Source organism: Triticum dicoccoides, chromosome 7A (assembly GCF_002162155.2).
Source record: "Triticum dicoccoides isolate Atlit2015 ecotype Zavitan chromosome 7A, WEW_v2.0, whole genome shotgun sequence".
In the NCBI taxonomy this organism is placed as follows: domain Eukaryota; kingdom Viridiplantae; phylum Streptophyta; class Magnoliopsida; order Poales; family Poaceae; genus Triticum; species Triticum dicoccoides.
The window spans coordinates 515,576,388-515,595,558 of NC_041392.1; the positions used below are offsets into that span (position 1 = coordinate 515,576,388).

A 19,171-nucleotide genomic window follows, 5' to 3' on the forward strand; every position below is an offset into this window, starting at 1 on the left:
TAGTGTTAGTTGCCACCAAGGTTGTGATGTACTTACTGGACGGTTGATACACCATAGTGAATTGGTGATAATTTACTCATTCGCACTGACCATCACGGCCACCACTTTTTTTTACAGTATCATTACCACCACTTTTATAAGATTACATGGCAAATTGTCACAAAATAGGATGGTAACTAGTATATTACGACGAGGTACCAACAGATTATGTTTTCTTTCTCGAAACATACTTGGTGGGATATAATTTTGAATCTTTTGTCGATACGAAGGTAATGGTGCACAAATTGTCCATCAAATGGAAGATTTAGGCTACCCAACATTTTAGATATTTGAAATGAGCTTTAGTTGCTCATGTCATTGTGTTTGTCATGTTGGACATTTTAAAACAAGAACATCCATACAATGGGCCCGAGCACTAGCGCGGGAATCGAGAGCGCTCCATGGTCACGCTAACGAACTCCACGAGATGCATCAAGTCTGGATATGGTTGTAGATCGAGTCGTGCTTGGAATGTACTCCATCCGTTCCAACATATAAGGTGTATTATTTTTTCAAAAAGTCAAACTTCTTTAATTTTGATCAAGTTTACAGACAAAAACATTAACATTTATATGTTATGAAATATATTTCTCATATTTCATTTTTTGGAGGGAGATCATATATCATTTATGTAGTATTGTAGGGGTTGATATAAGCTTGATGAAACGTAGGAATATTTGACTTTAGAAAAACAAGTGCACTTTATACTTTAAGAATGGAGGACTCGCTATATTTCTCGAAAAAGACCATTTATTGCACACACGCACATGTTTGGGTACCACAAATGCGCCAAACGTTCTGTTGATACGACACTGTACACAAAAAAATTAGCACGGATACTAGTTACAAATTGTACATTTCAAAATAATAATTGAATCCGATACAATCGGGCTGGGTTGCATGCACTTGGAATCAAGCAATCAGTAGTTGGCCATGGAGCACCTCAGCCTCACCTCCACGGGCATTCCCTTTGGCGGAGGTATGTTTCCCATCTTCACCATGGCCTTGGCAAAGTCCCTCGCGAACGCCTCACCGTCGGCACTGTACATCTCCACAAGATTGTCCTGCAGACCTCCACCGCCGTAGAGAGTCTGGTCTGAGGTAAGGAGACCGCGCCGCGCGATAAGGTTCCTGTAGTAGGCGTTGTCGAACCTCATCGGTGTCTGCACGTCGAACGCCGCCTTACCAGAAGTACCCTGGCACGTCTGCCTCGTGGTCTGTGCGAAGAAGGGGTCGATGTCGCCATTAGGGCCGTAGACACGGTCCCTGTAGGTGTCGCAGCTGGCCATCCCGACGGTGTGGGCACCGGAGAGCGCCGTCATGTCACGAGCATCGAGGTTGAGCTCCGCGAACATGGTGACGAGCTCGCCGAGGTCGTCTTTGGGACTGGGGAGGCCCTTCTTGGTGGACTCCGGGTCGGCGGCGAAGCGTGAGTCCTTGCGGCCGAGGGGCACGCTCCAGGTGGGACCTCCGAGCAGGGCGACGGCGTCGCGGGACGCAAGGGCGATGACGTCGGCGCAGGAGACGGTGGCCGGGCAGTCGTGCTCGAGCGCGGACTTGATGTCGTGGATGACGGTGTAGCCGGTTAGGGAGGCGTTCGGCTCCGCATCCTTCTCGCCGGGGGAGGAAGGAGTTGCGTCCAGGAGGACCGAAGCGTCGCATCCCTGGCATGTCATTTGTAAATCGTACAGTATTTAGCAAATGTAACCATACATAGTACCATAGTAGGTAGAGTATATGTACAAGTATAGAATAGAGGTGCGTATATACGTTGATGAAGCAGTCATGGAAGAAGAGGCGGAGGACGGCGGGGGCCATCCTCGGCTGGGCGGCGACCCTGCTCGCCATCACTGACCGCACGACGTGCTGCACGTTGGGGCACGTCTTCTCGTAGTAACCTGCGGAGAGCTCGCTGCCATTGGCGGTGGCAACCAGAGCAACGAAGAGGAGCAGCGCGACCCAACAAGGAGCCCTGGAGGACGCCATGCCTATTGACCGGTGTCTGGTGATGAGAGCGATCGCTGCACAGTGCAGAAGAAGCAAGCAAGGAGAGAATGTGTGGAACATGAATGGAAGCATATGCTTATGTAGTAGTGCTTGTGTACAAGCTGCATGCTTTTATGCGCGTGCGCATGTGCGAACGCTGTGCAATATTGTAGAGCTTCATTGACGAGCTGCAGCCTCGTGCTTACTGGCCGGAAGGCTGACAAGGTCAGGACCGGACCAGAAGAAGAGAAAACAAAAGCGCAGGGAATTGACAGGGGATTGCACAAAATTAGGATGCGTTGACGTGGTTGCTTGCTTGGATGGTGCAATTGTGCACGCCCAGAATCTTGATTGATGGTGCAATTGGATGGCTGGAATGAAAGGGTGTTAGACAAACCGTTTAATCGCAAATAGGCATGTTGTCCACTTGGGCTGTTTGCCTGGTTCAAAAGATGAGTACTGGTCGATTTTTGCACGGTCTGAGAAAACGCGCTCTAAGCACACGCTTTCTGGACGCCTGGATGTATGCACACCTTACAGTCGGCCTTATATGATTGAAAAAATTAAAAAGGAATTTGCAGTTCCGATTACAAATCTGATTTATTTTTACAGTTTTGCTAAAGCACATCTAGATGCGCAATAAGTATTGCACATCTAAATTCTATGTCATTGATTTTACGTTGAGATTCGTGTGGGTATTTTCTTTTTCTTTTTCTTCTTTTCTTTTTATACTTGATTCACTCATTTAGATGTGCAATAACTAAAGCATATCTAGATGTGCCCTAGACACACCCTTATTTCTAGGAATTACAAAATCGACTGATGTCTTCTTTGCTCTGATTCAAAGTTTGACTGCAGCTCCAAAAACATACTGCACGTACATCCCATATTTGTTAAGTACTCCCTTCATCTTGTTTTTCTTGTCGCGGAGGGAGTTCTACAGTAGTACAAATCAGGTATACAAATGGCGACAACAAAAACGAAACAGATGGAGTATTTTGTTTGACTTCATATTCCATTTTATTTCTAGCTCGTGCTTTCATATGCATGCATGACTCTCAACGTTAGCGCGTTGAGTGCTATGACTCGGAGCAGATTCATGCACTTAATTAACCAAGTTGATGTGTATATCATCGTTGATGGCTCTGCCAATAAGAATGATCTTCAAAAGCTTAGGCTGATTGTTGTATCATGCTGCAAAAAGATCGCATGGTCGATGACCAACTTTTCTTGACTTTTGGTGTGTGTGTGTGGGTGGGTGGGTGAGAGAGAGAGAGAGAGAGGTAGAGAGAGAAAGCTTCTGTTGGCTGCTACTTCCACATCGTTGATCTCCCTCCCTCCCTGACAGGCCCAGGCGGAGCATGTGTCCGCTCAGCCATGTGGCCCTTTTGGGCTCACCAACCTCTTTAGATTCATCCCCCACCCCGTCGCTTGGGATCCGTTACCGATTCCTCGGATATGCGCTAGCGTGGGTAGGGGTGAAGTGCTTCTGCCCCTACTCCACGTGTGGCACCACACGTTGGCGAAGGCTGGTAAAGAAATATTCACCATCCTATTTTTCCGGAGTTAATTATCTCCATACAACGATAAAATGACGACAGGAGGCAGAAAACTGGTACCTCAGAACTGACATACAATCTCGGGGGAGGAGCTCTTCACCATAGCCGTGAAAACTTGGAGTGGAAACACCTATTGTTACCGGGGAGAAGGCCAAGGAAGAAAAATAAGGAGGTGCCCCTTCCCCTTTCCACATGTGGTGCCTGAATGCTGACGCAAATATCTATGCCATCTCCATCACCATCACCAACAACTCTTTTCGTTGTAATCCTCTCATGATGATGTGTGTAGGTCTGAGAGTTTGTAAGTAATAGGTGTGTGTTGTCTCTCTTTCTCTCTTTATCATATAATGCGAGGTTGTTATATTGGGCTTTATTAATGTAGTTAACTATAAGATGTGCTTGTGGATATGAGGTTCTTTATATTGGATTTGAATTTTGTTCATGTTGTGTATTCAACTTTGTGAATCATGAAGATCATATGGTCATTGTTTGGTACTCCCTCTGTCCCATAATATAAGAGTGTTTTTTACGCTAGTGTTGTGTAAAAAACGCTCTTACATTATGGGACAGAGGGAGTACAATTTTGGGAGGCACGCGAGATGACATTGAAGTGCTCATTAGATCAAGATTAGAAAGATGACAATTCGGTGTAACGCTTTCCCGTGCTTACAGGTCTAATCCTATTTTCATCAAATAAAACTAGAACTTTGCCAAGTTAGATCATATATCTTAATCAAATTATTAATTTGATAGTTGCCATTAGCCAACCTACAAACCCTAGGCCTTGTTTTAAACCACTAAAATCATTTCTTTCATGCTTAGCACGCTTCCACTTTGATGTTTTTATCTATTCCGAAACTATAAAAATAAATCTACCATCTATATTATCAATCCCTGCACCGAAGTAGGGTACTACAAAATTGACAAGTGTGCTACTGTATTATGAACACTAGAGACTACTTGTATCTTGATTGCAAGGTTGCTTGAGAGGAGAATTATTTCATTGTATGCCTTACAGACCGATAAACCTTAGGTCATCCACTTGAGGAAAACTGATGGTTCCCTACAAGCCTCTACACTTGGAGGCCCAACAAAGGACTACACAAATAGAAGTGTGTAGTAGACATTAGGCCACCACTCCGATGAACAATGAGTAGATGTACCATGAGTGATTTACCGGATAGTGGACTACTTCCTAAGAACGGTACACCATGGTTATGTCAGGATTTGGGCTATGAGTAGTGGAAGACTTGTAGCATAAATGATATGTTGTGAAGCTCCGCTCTCTCTAGGCACTCACATCTCGGTTATGAGTGGCAAGTTGGGTGTGGTGGTAATCTTTACCCCATATAAGATAATGACCTCACAACTTGAACACAAATATATTTTTTGGGAAAAATCCCAATTGGGTCCCCTAGATTTGGCTTTATTTTGACATAAAAAATACAAAGTTGTTCCCTCTTTAAGTTTCTATCTTTTCATCTAGTTAGGGAGATTGGTGAATAAACATCTAGCGGGGGAAATTAGTTACTTGTTGTACTACCTTCGTCCTGGTTTATTAATTAGCCCGTCCCTTGTATTTTGGGTCAAAATTTGACCTTTAATTTAACAATCAAAAGATATATTATATACCACAACAAAGTAGCATTGAAAACATCTTTCGAATATGAATCCCACAATATAACTTTTATGACACATAATTTATATTTGTTAGTTAAATCTACAGTCAAAATTTGGCACAAAACACGAAGGGGCCAATAAACCCGGACAAAGGTAGTATTATTCATCAACCAATTATCTTGCAGAAAAAAATCAAAAGTGCTAAAGGTACCTGAGGGAGGCCTGGGCTAAGGGGTCCTCGGGCGTCCAGCCTGTTATCTATGGGCCAGACTGATGGGCTATGAAGATATGATGACCGAAGACTGTACCCGTGTCCGGATGGGACTCTCCTTGGCATGGAAGGCAAGCTTGGCAAACAACTATGAAGATTCCATCTTATGTAACCGACTCTATGTAACCCTAGATCCCCCCGGTGTCTATATAAACCGGAGGGTGTAGTCCGGAAAGGATATACTCAATACCGTAGTCATACAAGCTAGACTTCTAGGGTTTAGCCATTACGATCTTGTGGTAGATCAACTCTTGTAATACTCATATTCATCAAGATCAATCAAGCAGGAAGTAGGATATTACCTCCATAGAAAGGGCCAGAACTTGGGTAAACATCGTGTCCCCTGTCTCCTGTTACCATCAACCTTAGACGCACAGTTCGGGACCCCCTACCCGAGATCCGCCGGTTTTGACACCGACATTGGTGCTTTCATTGAGAGTTCCTCTGTGCTGTCGTGGAAAGGTTCGATGGCCCCTTCAATCGTCAATAATGACGCTGTCTGCGGAGAAACTTTCCTCCCCGGACAGATCTTCGTGTTCGGCGGCTTTGCACTGCGGGTCAACTCGTTTGGCCATCTGGAGCAGATCGAAAGCTACGCCCCTGGCCATCATGTCAGATTTGGGAGCTTGAACTACGTCGCGGACATCCGTGGAGATTTGATCTTCGCCGGATTCGATACCGTGGCGGCCGCATCCAGGAGATCGCTCTTGTAACCGCTCTGGCCCTAGAGCCGGAGCAGGCCGTGCCATCCAAAAACGGGAGGATTACCCCACCTCGGAGGCCGCAGATTCCACGGTGTTGGAGCCGCACATGGACCTGGTCTCACATGATGCCTATACCACCGGAACGCTGGACTCGTCTCTGGCCGTAGGTTCCAAACCGCGCGAGCCCGCGGACGCCGAGCTTGATCGTTTATCGATCTTCAAATTCAGCGCCGCAAACATCTTCCAGCACTCACCTTTGGGCGATGTGCTAACCTCATTAAAAAACCTGTCCTTGGCGGAGGACTCTCAGCCGAACTATATCCGGCTCGAACTAGGGGCTGACGATGGAGAATTTTACTTCCCACCCGCCACCCACTTTATAGCCACGATAGAGGGTTTGACCGACGAACTTGATTACGACCGCGAGGACATCGATGGTATGGACGACGATGCCGGAGAAGAAGAGGTCCAGAACCCGCCGTTCACCGGGCGCTGGACGACCACTTCCTCGTATGACATATACATGGTGGATGCACCAAAGGAGAATAGGGGCGACGATAAGGAAGACCCAGTTGAGGATAAACCTTCTGAAATACAGTCCAAGCACCGGCGTCAGCGGCGCCGCTCTAAGTCACACGGCAGTAAAGACAGCAACACCGGCACAGGAGAAGATGACACTCCGGAAGGTGCCGAAGACAAGAAGACCCTGTCGATAAATCAATCAAACAAGATGAACAGGTTAGCCCTGTTAAACAGGCCACACACGAAGATTCAGAGGACGATAATTACTTTCCGCTCTCCGAAGACGAGGTGAGCCTCGGCACCGAAGATTTCATCGTGCCCGAGGAACCTCTTGAGCAAGAGCGCTTCAAGCGCCAGCTAATAGCCACGGTAAGGAGCCTAAAAAAGAAGCAGCAGCAGCTTCAAGCTGACCAAGATCTGTTCAATGATAAATGGACTGCTGACCTAGCAACCGAAGAATACGACCTCAAGCGCCCAACCAAAAGCTACCCAAAGCGCAAATTGCTACCTCAGTTCGATGAGGAGGCGCCGGAGTACATACCACCATCGCACAATACAGACGATCGACCACCACGTGGTCGGGACAAAATGGCAACTCATGCCGAACACCAGCCCGCCCCGCCTCATCACTTAGGCAGAGGTAAATTAGCCCACGGCCATACATACAACCTCTGGCAGAACCTGAACAATAAAGCAGGACATACCAGATCAATCTACGGATCGCGATGACGCGCCTCGACATGTGACAATGGCCACCTATTCGGACATGACAAACCCAGTCATGCGCGGGCTGAACACCGCAGATGGACTCCATCAGAGCTGCGTCACGATACGGCCCGATATAGAGGCCCCGCACACCCTCATTGCTTCATTGATGAGGTCCTGGATCACGAATTCCCCGAAGGATTCAAGCCCGTGAACATAGAATCATACGGTGGAACCACGGACCCCGCGGTGTGGATCGAGGACTTCATTCTCCACATCCAGATGGCCCGCGGAGATGACCTCCACGCCATAAAATACCTCCCTCTAAAACTCAAAGGGCCAGCTCGGCATTGGCTAAACAGTCTGCCTGAAAATTCCATTGGCAGATGGGAGGACTTGGAAGAGGCTTTCCTCAATAACTTCCAAGGTACATATGTTCGACCTCCGGACGCTGATGACCTAAGCCATATAGTTCAATAGCCCGGAGAGTCTGCCAGGAAATTCTGGACAAGGTTCTTAACTAAAAAGAACCAAATTGTCGACTGTCCGGACGCCGAAGTTCTAGCAACTTTCAAGCATAGCATCCGCGATGAATGGCTCGCTCGCACCTCGGCTAAGAAAAGCCAAAATCCATGGCGGCCCTCACGGCATTCATGACTCGCTTTTGTGCGGGCGAGGACAGTTGGTTGGCCCGTAGCAAAAACAATGCAAGCGACACCGGGACCCCTGAAGTTAAAAGCAACAAAGACAAGTCTCGACGCAATAGATACAAGCGCCGAAACAACAGTGACAACACCGAGGATACGACAGTCAACGCCAGATTCAGTGGCTCTAAGTCCGGTCAGCGGAAGAAGCCGTTCCAAAAGAACAATTCGGGCCCATCCAGCTTGGACCGCATACTTGATCGTCCATGCCAGATTCATGGCACCCCCGACAAGTCTCCTAATCATACAAATAGAGAGTGCTGGGTTTTCAAACAGGCCGGCAAATTAAATGCCGAGAATAGGGAAAAGGGATCGCAAAGCGAGGACGATGACGAAGAGCCACGACAATCGAACACAGGGGGACAGAAGAAGTTTCCTCCTCAGGTCAAAATGGTGAACATGATATATGCCACCCACATCCCCAAGAGGGAGCGCAAGCGTGCGCTCAGGGATGTCTACGCAATAGAGCCAGTCGCCCCAAAATTCAATCCATGGTCATCATGCCCGATCACTTTTGATCGCCCGGATCACAAGACCAGTATCCGTCACGGAGGCTCAGCCGCACTGGTCTTAGACCCAATAATTGATGGGTTCCACCTGACTCGTGTCCTTATGGACGGCGGCAGCAACCTCAATATTCTCTATCAGGATACAATGTGAAAAATGGGCATTAACCCATCAAGGATCAAACCTACAAAGACCACCTTTAAAGGAGTCATTGAACGAAATATGCCCTAGAGGCAATAATAAAGTTATTATTTATTTCCTTATTTCATGATAAATGTTTATTATTCATGCTAGAATTGTATTAACTGGAAACATAATACATGTGTGAATACATAGACAAACATAGTGTCACTAGTATGCCTCTACTTGACTAGCTCGTTAACCAAAGATGGTTAAGTTTCCTAACCATAGACATGAGTTGTCATTTGATTAATGGGATCACATCATCAGGAGAATGATGTGATTGACTTGACCCATTCCGTTAGCTTAGCACTTGATCGTTTAGTATGTTGCTATTGCTTTCTTCATGACTTATACATGTTCCTATGACTATGAGATTATGCAACTCCCGTTTACCAGAGGAACACTTTGTGTGCTACCAAACGTCACAACGTAACTGGGTGATTATAAAGGTGCTCTACAGGTGTCTCCGAAGGTACTTATTGAGTTGGTGTATTTCGAGATTAGGATATCTCACTCCGATCGTCGGAGAGGTATCTCTGGGCCCACTCGGTAATGCACATCACTATAAGCCTTGCAAGCATTGTAACTAATGAGTTAGTTACAGGATGATGTATTACGAAACGAGTAAAGAGACTTGTCGGTAACGAGATTGAACTAGGTATTGAGATACCAACAATCGAATCTTGGGCAAGTAACATACCAATGACAAAGGGAACAACGTATGTTGTTATGCGGTTCGACCGATAAAGATCTTCGTAGAATATGTAGGAGCCAATATGGGCATCCAGGTTCCGCTATTTGTTATTGACCAGAGAAAGTGTCTCGGTCATGTCTACATACTTCTCGAACCCGTAGGGTCCGCACGCTTAACGTTCGTTGATGATATAGTATTTATGAGTTATGTATGTTGGTAACCGAATGTTGTTCGGAGTTCCACATAAGACCACGGACATGACGAGGAACTCCGGAATGGTCCGGAGATAAAGTTTGATATATGGGATAATAGTGTTTGGTCTCCGGAAGGGTTCCGGAATTCATCGGAAGGGGTTCCAGATGTTTCCCGAAATGTTTGGGTACGAGAACACTTTATTTGGGCCAAAGGGGAAAGCCCACAAGGTTTTTGGAAAGCACAAAAGGAAGTTATGCAGAGTCCAGGGGCCAGACGCCAAGGTCCTTGGCGTCTGGGTCCACACGCCGGGAACCCTTGCGTCTGGCCCTGGAGTCCGAGAAGGACTCTTGCCTTTCGGGTGAAACCGACTTTGTGGAGGCTTTTACTCCAAGTTTCGACCCCAAGGCTCAACATATAAATAGAGGGGTAGGGCTAGCACCCAAGACACATCAAGAAACACCAAGGTGTGTGTCGGCAACCCCGTCCCCTCTAGTTTATCCTCCGTCATAGTTTTCGTAGTGCTTAGGCGAAGCCCGGAGATTGTTCTTCACCAACACCATCACCACGCCGTCGTGCTTCCGGAACTCATCTACTACTTCGCCCCTCTTGCTGGATCGAGAAGGCGAGGACGTCATCGAGCTGAAAGTGTGCTGAACGCGGAGGCGCCGTACGTTCGGTACTTGATCGGGACGGGTCATGAAGGTGTACGACTACATCAACCACGTTGATAAACGCTTCCGCTTTCGGTCTACGAGGGTACGTAGACATACTCTCCCCTCTTGTTGCTATGCATCACCATGATCTTGTGTGTGCGTAGGAAATTTTTGAAATTACTACGTTCCCCAACAATGGCATCCGAGCCAGGTTTATGCGTAGATGTTATATGCACGAGTAGAACACAGATGAGTTGTGGGTAATACAAGTCATACTGCTTACCAGCATGTCATACTTTGGTTCGGCGGTATTGTTGGATGAAGCGGCCCGGACCGACATTACGCGTACGCTTATGCAAGACTGGTTCTACCGACGTGCTTTGCACACAGGTGGCTGGCGGGTGTCAGTTTCTCCAACTTTAGTTGAACCGAATGTAACTACGCCCGGTCCTTGTTGAAGGTTAAAACAACACTAACTTGACAAACTATCATTGTGGTTTTGATGCGTAGGTAAGAATGGTTCTTGCTCAGCCCGTAGCAGCCACGTAAAACTTGGAACAACAAAGTAGAGGACGTCTAACTTGTTTTTGCAGGGCATGTTGTGATGTGATATGGTCAAGATGTGATGAGATATAATTGTTGTATGAGATGATCATGTTTTTTTAAAGTTATCGACAACTGGCAAAAGCCTTATGGTTGTCTCTTTATTGCATAAGATGCAAGTCCCATGTAATTGCTTTACTTTATCGCTATGCGATAGCAATAGTTGCAAAAGCAATAGTTGGCGAGACGACCATATGACGACACGTTGATAAAAGATCAAGATGATGAAGATCATGGTGTCATGCCGGTAATAATGGAGATCATGACAATACTTTGGAGATGGAGATCAAAGCACAAGATGATGATGGCCATATCATGTCACATGTTTGGATTGCATATGATGTTTATCTTTTATACATCTTATTTTTGCTTAGTTCGACAGTAGCATTATAAGATGATCTCTAACTAAATTTTAAGGTAAAAGTATTCTCCCTAAGTATGCACCGTTGCCAAAGTTCGTCGTGCCGAGACACCACGTGATGATCGGGTGTGATAAGCTCTACGTTCATCTACAACGGGTGCAAGCCAGTTTTGCACACGCAGAATACTCAGGTTAAACTTGATGAGCCTAGCATATGCAGATATGGCCTCGGAACACCGGAGACCGAAAGGTCGAGCATGAATCATATAGTAGATATGATCAACATAATGATGTTCACCATTGAAAACTACTCCATCTCACGTGATGATCAGACATGGTTTAGTTGATTTGGATCACGTGATCATTTAGATGACTAGAGGGATGTCTATCTAAGTGGGAGTTCTTAAGTAATATGATTAACCGAACTTTAATTTATCATGAACTTAGTCCTGGTAGTATTAGCATATCTATGTTGTAGATCAATAGCTCACGTTTAGATCCTCTGTTTTATTTTTGATATGCTCCTAGAGAAAACTAAGTCGAAAGATGTTAGTAGCAATGATGCGAATTGGATCCGTGATCTGAGGATTATCCTCATTGCCGCACAGAAGAATTATGTCCTTGATGCACTGCTAGGTGACAGACCTATTGCAGGAGCAGATGCAGACGTTATGAATGTTTGGCTAGCTCGATATGATGACTACTTGATAGTTTAGTGCACCATGCTTAACAGCTTAGAATCGGGACTTCAAAGACGTTTTGAATGTCATGGTGTTGGGGAACGCAGTAATTTCAAAATTTTCCTACGCACACACAAGATCATGGTGATGCATAGCAATGAGAGGGGAGAGTGTTGTCTACGTACCCTCATAGACCGGCAACAGAAGTGTTGACACAACATAGAGGAAGTAGTCGTACGTCTTCCCGATCCGACCGATCCAAGTACCGAATGTACGGCACCTCCGAGTTCTGCACATGTTCAACTTGGTGACGTCCCTCGAGCTCCGATCCAGCAAAACATTGAGGGAGAGTTTCGTCAGCACGACCGCGTGATGACAGTGATGATGTTCTACCGACGCAGGGCTTCGCCTAAGCATCGCTACGATATGATCGAGGTGGAATATGGTGGAAGGGGGCACCGCACACGGCTAAGGAATGATCACGAGGATCAACTTGTGTGTCATGGGGTGCCCCTTGCCTCAGTATATAAAGGAGGGAGAGGGGGAGGTGCGGCCGGCCCTAGGGGTGCGCCTGGAGGAGTCCTACTCCAACCGGGAGTAGGACTCCCCCCTCTTGCCTTGTTGGAAAAGGAAGGAGGAAGGGAGAAAGAGGAAAGGGGGGCGCCGCCCCCCCTTCCTTGTCATATTCGGACTAGGGGCGGAGGGGGCGTGCGGCCTGCCCTGGCCGGCCCTCCTCTTCTCCCTTATGGCCCATGTAGGCCGAATAACCCCCCCCCCCGGGGGGGGGGGGTTCCGGTAACCCTCCGGTACTCCAGTAAAATCCCGATTTCACTTGCAACGTTTCCGATATCCAAATATAGGCTTCCAATATATCAATCTTTATGTCTCGACCATTTTGAGACTCCTCGTCATGTCCGTGAGCACATCCGGGACTCCGAACAACCTTTGGTACATCAAAACACAAAAACCCTAATTACGATCAACATCGAACTTTAAGCGTGCGGACCCTACGGGTTTGAGAACTATGTAGACATGACCGAGACATGTCTCCGGTCAATAACCAATAGCGGAACCTGGATGCTCATATTGGCTCCTACATATTCTACGAAGATCTTTATCGGTCAGACCGCATAACAACATACGTTGTTCCCTTTGTCATCGGTATGTTACTTGCCCGAGATTCGATCATCGGTATCTCAATCGCTAGTTCAATCTCTTTATCGGCAAGTCTCTTTACTCATTCTGTAATACATCATCCCGCAACTAACTTATTAATTGCAATTCTTGCAAGGCCTGAGTGATGTGCATTACCAAGAGGGCCCAGAGATACCTCTCCGACAATCGGAGTGACAAATCCTAATCTCGAAATACGCCAACCCAACAAGTACCTTCAGAGACACCTGTAGAGCACCTTTATAATCACCCAGTTATGTTGTGACGTTTGGTAGCACACAAAGTGTTCCTCCGGTAAACGGGAGTTGCATAATCTCATAGTCATAGGAACATGTATAAGTTATGAAGAAAGTAATAGCAACAAACTAAACGATCAAGCGCTAAGCTAACAGAATGGGTCAAGTCAATCACATCATTCTCCTAATGATGTGATCCCGTTAATCAAATGACAACTCATGTCTATGGTTAGGAAACATAACCATCTTTGATCAACGAGCTAGTCAAGTAGAGGCATACTAGTGACACTCTGTTTGTCTATGTATTCACACATGTATTATGTTTCCGGTTAATACAATTCTAGCATGAATAATAAACATTTACCATGATATAAGGAAATAAATAATAACTTTATTATTGCCTCTAAGGCATATTTCCTTCAGTCTCCCACTTGCACTAGAGTCAATAATCTAGATTACACAGTAATGATTCTAACACCCATGAAGCCTTGGTGCCGATCATGTTTTGCTCATGGAAGAGGCTTAGTCAGCGGGTCTGCAACATTCAGATCCGTATGTATCTTGCAAATTTCTATGTCTCCCACTTGGGCTAAATCCCGAATGGAATTGAAGCGTCTCTTGATGTGCTTGGTTCTCTTGTGAAATTTGGATTCCTTTGCCAAGGCAATTGCACCAGTATTGTCACAAAAGATTTTCATTGGACCCGATGCACTAGGTATGACACCTAGATCGGATATGAACTCCTTCATCCAGACTCCTTCATTTGCTGCTTCCGAAGCAGCTATGTACTCCGCTTCACATGTAGATCCCGCAACGACGCTTTGTTTAGAACTGCACCAACTGACATCTCCATCGTTCAGTAAAAACACGTATCCGGTTTGCGATTTAGAATCATCCGGATCAGTGTCAAAGCTTGCATCAACGTAACCATTTACGATGAGCTCTTTGTCACCTCCATATACGAGAAACATATCCTTAGTCCTTTTCAGGTATTTCAGGATGTTCTTGTAACGCCGTCGATGCGGCTATATCTCCCACGTGTCGAAGCACGACTTAGAGGCATAACCGCATTGAAAGCAATGTCGCAAGTGAGGTAATCTTCGCAAACAACCCATGTAATACAATAAGGGAAAAGATACATAGTTGGCTTACAATCGCCACTTCACACAAATACATGAATAAAGCATTACATCATCCAAATACAGTCAAGGTCCGACTATGAAACCAAAATAAAAGAAGAACCCCAAATGCGACAAGGTCCCTGATCGACCCCAACTGGGCTCCACTACTGATCAACTAGAACGAAACAACACAAAGGACAAGATCTTCATCGAGCTCCTCCTTGAGCTTGGTTGAGTCATCTGCACGGTTCAACGGCACCTGTAAGCTGGTTTTGGAAGTATCTGTGAGTCACGGGGACTCAGCAATCTCGCACCCTCGCGATCAAGACTATTTAAGCTTATGGGTAAGGTAAAGGTATGAGGTGGAGCTGCAGCAAGCGACTAGCATATTTGGTGGCTAACATACACAAATGAGAGCGAGAAGAGAAGGCAAAGCACGACCGAGAAACTATGATCAAGAAGTGATCCTAGAACAACCTGCGTCAAGCATAACTCCAACACCGTGTTCACTTCCCGGACTCCGCTGGAAAGAGACCATCACGGAAACACACGCGGTTGACTCATTTTAATTAAGTTAAGGTTCAAGTTATCTACAACCGGACATCAAAAAATTCCCATCTTCCTATAACCGCGGGCACGGCTTTCGAAAGTTCAAATCCCTGCAGGGGTGTCCCAACTTAGCCCATGACAAGCTCTCACGGTCAACGAAGGATATTCCTTCTAGCGGGAAGACCCGATCAGACTCGGAATCCCGGTTACAAGACATTTCGACAATGGTAAAACAAGTCCAGCAACACCGCCCGAATGTGCCGACAAATCCCGATAGGAGCTGCACATATCTCGTTCTCAGGGCACACTCAGATTGTCCAAACTTCCGGTAGGCCAGCCCAGAGTTGCCCTGGTGGCCACCGACGACTGACAGTTTGGGCCAACACTTAGAGGAGCACTGGCCCGGGGGGTTAAAATAATGATGACCCTTGAGTCTGCAGAACCCAAGGGAAAGAAAAGGCTAGGTGGCAAATGGTAAAACCAAGGTTGGGCATTGCTGGAGGAGTTTTATTCAAGGCGAACTGTCAAGGGGTTCCCATTATAGCCCAACCGCGTAAGGAACGCAAAATCCGGGAACATAACGCCGATATGACGGAAACTAGGGCGGCAAGAGTGGAACAAAACACCAGGCATAAGGCCGAGCCTTCCACCCTTTACCAAGTATATAGATGCATTAATTAAATAAGAGATATTGTGATATCCCAACAAGTAAACATGTTCCACCAAGGAATAACATCCCCATGTTCCAACAGGGAACAAACTTCAACCTTCACCTGCAACTAACAACGCTATAAGAGGGGCTGAGCAAAGCGGTAACATAGACAAACAACGGTTTGCTAGGACAAGGTGGGTTAGAGGCTTGGTTCAACAATATGGGAGGCATGATAAGCAAGTGGTAGGTATCGCAGCATAGGCATAGCAAAAGAGCGAGCCACTAGCAAGCAAAGATAGAAGTGATTTGGAGGGTATGGTCATCTTGCCTGAAATCCCGCAAGGAAGAAGAACGAGTCCATGAATAAGATAAACGGACGTAGTCGAACGGATCCTCACACACACGACGTTATCGGAACCAACCCGAATAAGCAACACCGGAAAGAAGCAAACAACATAGTAAACAACCAACACATCAACATGGCATGATGCACAATCGAGTATGACGCATGTCCGGTTTAATGAAGCATGGCATGGCAAAGTGCACAAACAATACTACAAATTAAGTGGAGCTCATTATGCAACGGAGTTACATATTGACGGAACACCACATTAATTATTTAGTTCGATCTCGTTTATGTACCCAACAATATTAAATGTTGATTAACCATGGCAAGAGGGTGAAGGAAAGTAAAACTACCTATCAAGTCAAGGTTAAATGAGGCCGGAAGCAACGAACAACAAATCTAGAAACTCCTCATGTGCATAAATTAGATTTGGTACTGTTCTGCCCTAAACACAATTTTAGGGTAGTTAAACATGCAAAGTAAAGCCATCATGATAATCTAGGCATTTTTCCACCCCATTTACATATAAAGTTTATTAAATTCCGAGTTACGGTTATTTAGTTATGAATTAAACCATTTTAGCAAGTTATTTAAGCAAATTTAAAAAAACAACATATTAAACATTTTAAACATGGATGAAAAAGAAATATCATGAAACTATATGAAATTCTAAGCATTTTACATATTTAAACCATTTTAATCCGAAGCACGGTTCAAGAGTTATTAATGCATGAACAACAGGGGCTTTCTGCAAAACTGCTGTCTCTGGAAAAATACTAAAACGCAGATCTGAAAAAAAGGAACTGGACCAAAACAGGGGCGGCTGGGCGCTCACCATGGGCCTTGGCCCGGAACTGTGGAGAGGAGGAGGCAGGCCCGCAGCTGGGCTAACAGATCTGGGCCACGGGGAGGCTTGAGGCCCAGGTGGCTGCCCACGTTGGCGATTGAACGGTTCAACGGGGAGGCTTGGCCGAAGCAGAGCAGCGCACGACAGGGCCAGTGAGCACGAAGCAGAGCAGCGCCCGAGCTCCGGCGAGCGGGCAAGGCGGAGTGAGAAGGGCGGCGGTGAGGACCACTCCGGCGAGGCACGTACTTGGCGCGGGGTCCACGAAGGAGCGACATGAGAGGTTTGCGACGGCAGCAGCGATGCAGGCGGTGCTCCCGCGCCGCACTCGCCGGTGCGGCGGCGGAGGCTAGGGCGGAGAGGTCACCGGGGCCCTGGGCGATGGAGGTCGTCGGAGGGCGAGGTCACGGTGGGTCTGTAGTTCGCCTAGGCCACATCAACGAGGAGGCCACCGGAGATGGCCGGATCGGGACAGTTCATGTCGGGGAGGCGAGGTGCAGGCGAAGCTTGCAGGCATGACGAAGGTCGTGGCGGGCGGCTGGAGGGCCGCAGGAGGAAGGAGCGCTTGGGCGCTGTTCCTTCTTGGGGTGAAGCGCTGGGCATCTCCCGTGTGGGTGCTCGGGCGGAGGAGGCAGAGACTCGTTCGATGCAGAGGCGAAGCAGCAGTCACAGGGTTCGGGAGGACGCGAGGATTCAGGCGGTGATGGACACCGACGACGCGGACGAGGCGAAGGCCTCCGGCGAAGAAGCTCTAGGCGGCGGCGCTGCAAGATCGGGGACGTGAGCGTCCAAGGCGTCGAGTCTCTACTAGAGAAGGGAGAGGCGAGAGAGATTAGAGAGGTTGAGAGACAGGAGCACGGCGAGCAAAAGAAGGGACGGCAGGGGCATGGCGACCTGGTCCTCTGTGGCCTAGCTGACAGTGGTGGTGGTGAGGCACAGCTCCGGTGCACTGGGCAAGGGGCTTCTGCTCCGGCGATATACGGCGGGGCCATGGCGCTCGGCTCAGGAAGGGCACGGGAGGAGCTTGCGCCGACGAGCTTCCCGGTGACTGGAAGGATTTTTGGGTGGCTGCGAGTGATGGGGATCGAGGAGGGACATGGGGGAGCGCTGCTTGGTGGATTGGATCAGGGAGGATCCCGATAGGGGATTTGGTGGAGAGTGCGACGGCGGGGAAAGGGACAAACCTCCTAATTTCTAGGTTTGGCTAGTTTAGGTAGGGTTTCATCTACTATAAATAGCAGGTAGGAATTGGGTAGGGGCTATCTAGCCCCTCCGATCATAATCGGCTGGGCGAAAAAAAATAGGCTAGGGGGTTTAATGAACAAAACAAAGATGTTTTGTTGATGTTTGGGGTTGATCCGGAGCCAATGGTGACGACTGCCCGGGTCGGGTCCGGGACAGATTTCATACGCGCGCGCGAGGGGTCAGGCTGACGAGAGAGGTTAGGTTGGACCTGGCGGAAGGTAGTGAGCTATGTAGGCGGTCTCGAGTTGAGAGAAGAGAAGAGAGGGAGGCCCGGCGACTGTTTCCGGAGACCGAAAACGTCCGACGTTAGACCGGCTATAATGCCGCTATAGTTAAACGTTGGGGCGTCAAACGAACTCCGAATGCGATGAAACTTGACAGGCGGTATATCTACACTATAATAAGACCACACGCCAACTTTCATCCCATTCCGAGAACATTTTCCGGCCACTTATAAAATAATATTTCGGACATGCCGCGGGCGCGTGCAAGTGTGTCTGGGCTCAAAACGGACAATAGATGGAACTGAGGGAACCCGGACGAATGCAAGTTTTAAAACATGATGATGCAATGCACATGATGAAATGGTATGCAATGCATGACACGCAAGCACATGACAAGGCAACAACATCGAATAACTGTGGGACACTTGGCACATCGGTCTCGGGGCGTCACAACACTCCACCACTACGAAAGGATCTCGTCCCGAGATCTAGAATGGCACCGGAGGGACAACGGAAGAGAAAGAGGAGAGGTAAACTAAGTTGCTCCTTTGACAAACGAGTGAGACCAAAGAACCTTGAAAAGGTTAAGCCATAACGAGAAAAGAATACAACGGAGATAAATGAAGTTGAAAGCACTCCGGTAGGGAAGAGGAAACAATGAATTACAAATTCGGACATCACTCCGCGGTCTAAAAGAGATGAAAAAAACTTGATAAAAATGAAAGAGCTTGAGAAAAGGGACACAATACTCCAGTTAAAAGGATAAGCACGATCAAAACATGGTCCTGACAATCC

At 47.1% G+C, this 19,171-nt stretch overlaps 1 protein-coding gene across 1 annotated transcript; it reads right to left on the minus strand.

Moving 5' to 3' along the window:
* Positions 1 to 791: 791 nt before the first annotated feature.
* On the minus strand, positions 792 to 2,053 carry LOC119334213 (peroxidase P7-like). Its single transcript, XM_037606818.1, has 2 exons — positions 1,810 to 2,053; positions 792 to 1,703 (listed from the first exon to the last, which is right to left on the minus strand). Exons 1-2 carry the CDS (start codon positions 2,023 to 2,025, stop codon positions 960 to 962), a joined length of 960 nt encoding a protein of 319 aa, XP_037462715.1. The 5' UTR covers positions 2,026 to 2,053; the 3' UTR covers positions 792 to 959.
* Positions 2,054 to 19,171: the final 17,118 nt, after the last annotated feature.

Excerpts from the sequence above, each read along its gene's own strand:
- LOC119334213 (XM_037606818.1), bottom strand. The coding sequence starts at position 2,025 with ATGGCGTCCTCCAGGGCTCCTTGTTGGGTCGCGCTGCTCCTCTTCGTT. Across the intron at positions 1,704-1,809 it reads TCCATGACTGCTTCATCAAC|GGATGCGACGCTTCGGTCCT; the intron begins GTATATACGCAC and ends ATGACATGCCAG.